At 51.4% G+C, this 3,635-nt stretch overlaps 1 protein-coding gene across 1 annotated transcript; it reads left to right on the top strand.

Annotated features, from left to right (window-relative positions):
• The first annotated feature begins 2,088 nt into the window (after window positions 1-2,088).
• On the top strand, window positions 2,089-3,425 carry LOC120975670 (uncharacterized). The gene is made up of 2 exons (XM_040402341.3): window positions 2,089-2,997; window positions 3,088-3,425. The coding sequence occupies exons 1-2, from the start codon at window positions 2,130-2,132 to the stop codon at window positions 3,144-3,146; spliced, it is 927 nt and encodes a 308-aa protein (XP_040258275.1). The 5' UTR covers window positions 2,089-2,129; the 3' UTR covers window positions 3,147-3,425.
• The last annotated feature ends 210 nt before the right edge of the window (window positions 3,426-3,635 follow it).

The following is a 3,635-nucleotide window of genomic DNA, read 5'->3' as shown; positions in this document are numbered from 1 at the left end:
GTCACCACAATGGACGGCAAGCTTCCAGCATGATCTCTTCGTGATGCTCCATTTGAACTTGCACACCGTAATCTTGATGACGATCACCACTTGATGTCATCCTCCATGGGTTGTATGAGATATTCCTCTTGACGCAAGCCCATGGAAACATGCCTAACCCCACATAGAACTCTCAAGTAGACCTTGGGTTAGTACACAAAGCTTAATGGACAATGCTTACCATACCATGGGATCACTTGATCCCTCTCGGTACATCTCGTACGCTTTGTGTGTTGATCAACTTGATTCACTTTTGACTTAGTCTCTCACATGACCAATCTTTAGATAATTCCTTTAATAGTGCCTTGGTCATCACATACTATCCTTGAAACCAACAAATGGACTTCAAGAAAAACCTATGGACAAACCCTTCAAATATAACTCAAGGCAACCATTAGTCCATAGAGATTGTCATCAATTATCAAAACCAAACATGGGGGTACCGCATGTTCTTTCACCAGGGTTTCTACCGGAATAGTGCATTCTGTCATGGCTTCATGCGAAGCCAGCGAACGAGGCCCCAAAGCCGTTAAGATGCCGCAAAAGGAGAACGGACAAATACCGGATTACGACGGAGCAATTATACAACCTCTATCGAACTCAAGGTATTTCTGACTTCCAATACCATATATGACGAAATCGTGACAGCGGGACTGGTTTTACACCCCGGATCTCCCAAAGAACATAGAGGAATCAGGCTTGCCAATCTTTAGTACGAGCCTCCATGGGAGTTGTAATCCTCTATCTCGGTGACCATCCTATCCATGGAAACTTCTCAACTAGTGGGGGCGGTTTATCAGCTCAAGGACGTCGGGATCACAGGTGCAAGTCCGTGGCTGAAGAGAAACATCCAACCATTGGTGTGGCGGGAGCACCCGATGTATGACTACAGAGGCCAACGCAACCCTTGCCATCTCTACAACCGGGAGATCTCACAATCCGAGTTGAAGTCATGTATACACTTCGTGACCCATGTACCTATGAACGAGATTTCTTTAAGTGTTGTCGTGGAGCCCTTTCATTGGGGTCATCACCCGGACAATGCAAATGTTGGCGCCCATACAGATACCTGGGCACTCCCAGCTGATCAACTAATGTTGTCTTGTTGTCTCAGACTCGGACCTTCAGAGCTTTCATCTCGCCCCCTCCCCCCCCCCTCTCAGCATGAAGGAAACATATTCAAAGAGAGTGGTTAGAGTGGGTTTTAAATAAGAAATTTTGGATAAGCATATGTTGTTCCTAGGGAATCAATAACTATTTCCCCCATCTTCTTGTCCCTTAAGAAGTTATGACCGCATGGCTTTATGGTGTTCTCAAATTGTATTGGTTGCCCAATGGCATGATGTCTCTCCTACTCCCTCTCCCATTCAGGAATCTTCGTGAAGCACCCCAGATACCCAAGTGGTGGTCCAATTACTTCCTGGCTTGCAGTGCAATGTTCTTCTTACTTATCTTCTCAAACTCTTCGTTTTCATGTTGACTAACAAATTCGTCGCACTCCTCTTCGGTCACCTTGTGCCACCTTGCTCCTTACGTTGACGAAGGTTTTATTGGTTTTATATCTCTAAAAGAATTAGCGATCTCCTCCCCGACCACCTCGGCGCTCGCCGGTGGCTCTCAGACCACCTCCAGCTCAGCGCTCCTCAGTGGCGCCACCGCCACCGGCACAACCTGCCTCCCGCCTCGTCTCCGTTGCTGCCTGCATCGTCGCCGAAATCACCAGCCCACTACTCTTGAGAGGAGAGTGCGTGAATATAGAGAGGAAAGGAATGAATGGATATGTAATCCCCGTGCGCGCTTGACCATGCGGGGCGCATACGCTTCTAGACATCAATGCCAAGTCATCCCGTGTGCCAACATCTATGCTTGCCATCGGACGGCTATGCGCCCGAACTGACAACAAATATGATGTCAGATATATAAGATTTTCCAATAAAATCACAATCGCAGATTTGCCATTTGTTTTCCTCTACTCAAATCAAAATCAAAAATCCCGTCGTCAATCAGGCCGTTCCGGCCGGACTCCCCACCTCCCCTGGAAACCCTACTCCTTCCCTCCCCACCCGCAACCCAAAGCCGCCATTGCAGCCATGACGCCTCCCTTCCTCGCCGCCTCAGGCCCCGACGACTACGCGTTCGTCCGCTGCGCCTCCGGCTGCGACTCCTGGGCCCCCCACCACGTCCGCCTCGACGGCGACTCGTATCGCCTCTGCTCCTCCTGCGTCCTCCTCTCCAACCCCGAGGCCTACTGCTCCGCCTGCCTCCTCCTCCTCTTTCCCGGCGCCTACGCCGCCTCCTCCCGTGAAGCCCACGTCGACTTCTCGCCAGGCTCCACCGCCGCCTGCTCCAACTGCGGCGTCTTCGTCGCTCACCTCTCCTGCATCGCGGACCCCTACTCCTTCATCTGCCCGCCGTGCGCCGCCGCCGTCGACAACGTGCCCTTCTCGTACGATCTCGCGGGAGCGGGGCGGCGCGCGCTGGAGGGGCGCTCCGCGCGCGTCCTCCTCACCGCGGCGCTGCTTTCGCACGAGTCCGCCTTGCACGACGCCGCCGCGGCCCGCGAGAAGGCGGAGCGTAGCGTACAGGAGGCTGCGGCCGCCCGGAGGCTAGCGCGCGACATGCTAGACGCCGCGTTTCGCGCCGCTGAGGCGGAGGTCTACAGGGACGCCAAGGAGCAGGCCACGCCGTCCGCGCCCGCAGTCGTGCAGCTCAAGAAGAAGACGCCTAATACCAACGGGCACAAGAGGAAGACCCCCAAGAGCAACGATGCCAACAGGGAGAGGGACAGGCTGCTCAAGTTCAACGACATGCAGCAGCCGTCGCTGGCGTTTGCCGCGGCTGCGGCGGCCGCAGCCAGCTCAATGCCATCGCCGATGCCATCATCAAGACTGAACCAGAGTCAAGTGAAACAGGAAGCCATGCCATTGCCGATGCCGTCATCGAGATTGGACCGCGGAGGTGAATAAGCATGACAATATTGCAGATGGCAGAGCCAATCAATTAACTGTACTGCACAGTAACTGACTAACTGTTGTGTAATTCTTTCAGGTTCAGCAGACAGAGCGGCGAAAGATGATTACAGGGCACTCTTCGGCACCTTGCAATAGTGAGATTGGAGGGTTCCATTATCATTGTCCTGCAGCATTTGGTTCCAGCAATTTAAGGAATGAAAAGTTCCAGGGTTAAAGAATCCCCATCAAGTGTGAATTCCTCTCACTGTAAATTCTAGTCTTGAGGATATGTTAGCCGATCGTATCTACACGACTGTTTTCATCTTATATAGCTGCTCTGCATACTGTATCAGTTTGTTATTAATAGAAGTAAAAAATGTTGCTCGTGGATAATAGTTGCTCTCATGAATGCGAGAAAGATCCGTGCTGCTAGAATGGAACCTATATTTGAACTTAGAACTGTTTGTTCCTTTCAGGTTTCAGAAAACATCTGGCACTTGGGGGTGCATATGTTCTTTCATTCATGTCATTTGACATGAGATTGTCAATGTACTTCTTTTTCAAGACTACTAGGAAGACTGGAGAAACGAGATGAAGTGCCTCCGATCTTTCGTGTTGCTGCATTTCTAGCGTATCTCACTGTGT

Source organism: Aegilops tauschii, chromosome 3 (genome assembly GCF_002575655.3).
Source record: "Aegilops tauschii subsp. strangulata cultivar AL8/78 chromosome 3, Aet v6.0, whole genome shotgun sequence".
In the NCBI taxonomy this organism is placed as follows: domain Eukaryota; kingdom Viridiplantae; phylum Streptophyta; class Magnoliopsida; order Poales; family Poaceae; genus Aegilops; species Aegilops tauschii.
This window is presented reverse-complemented; position numbering and strand designations above follow the sequence as displayed.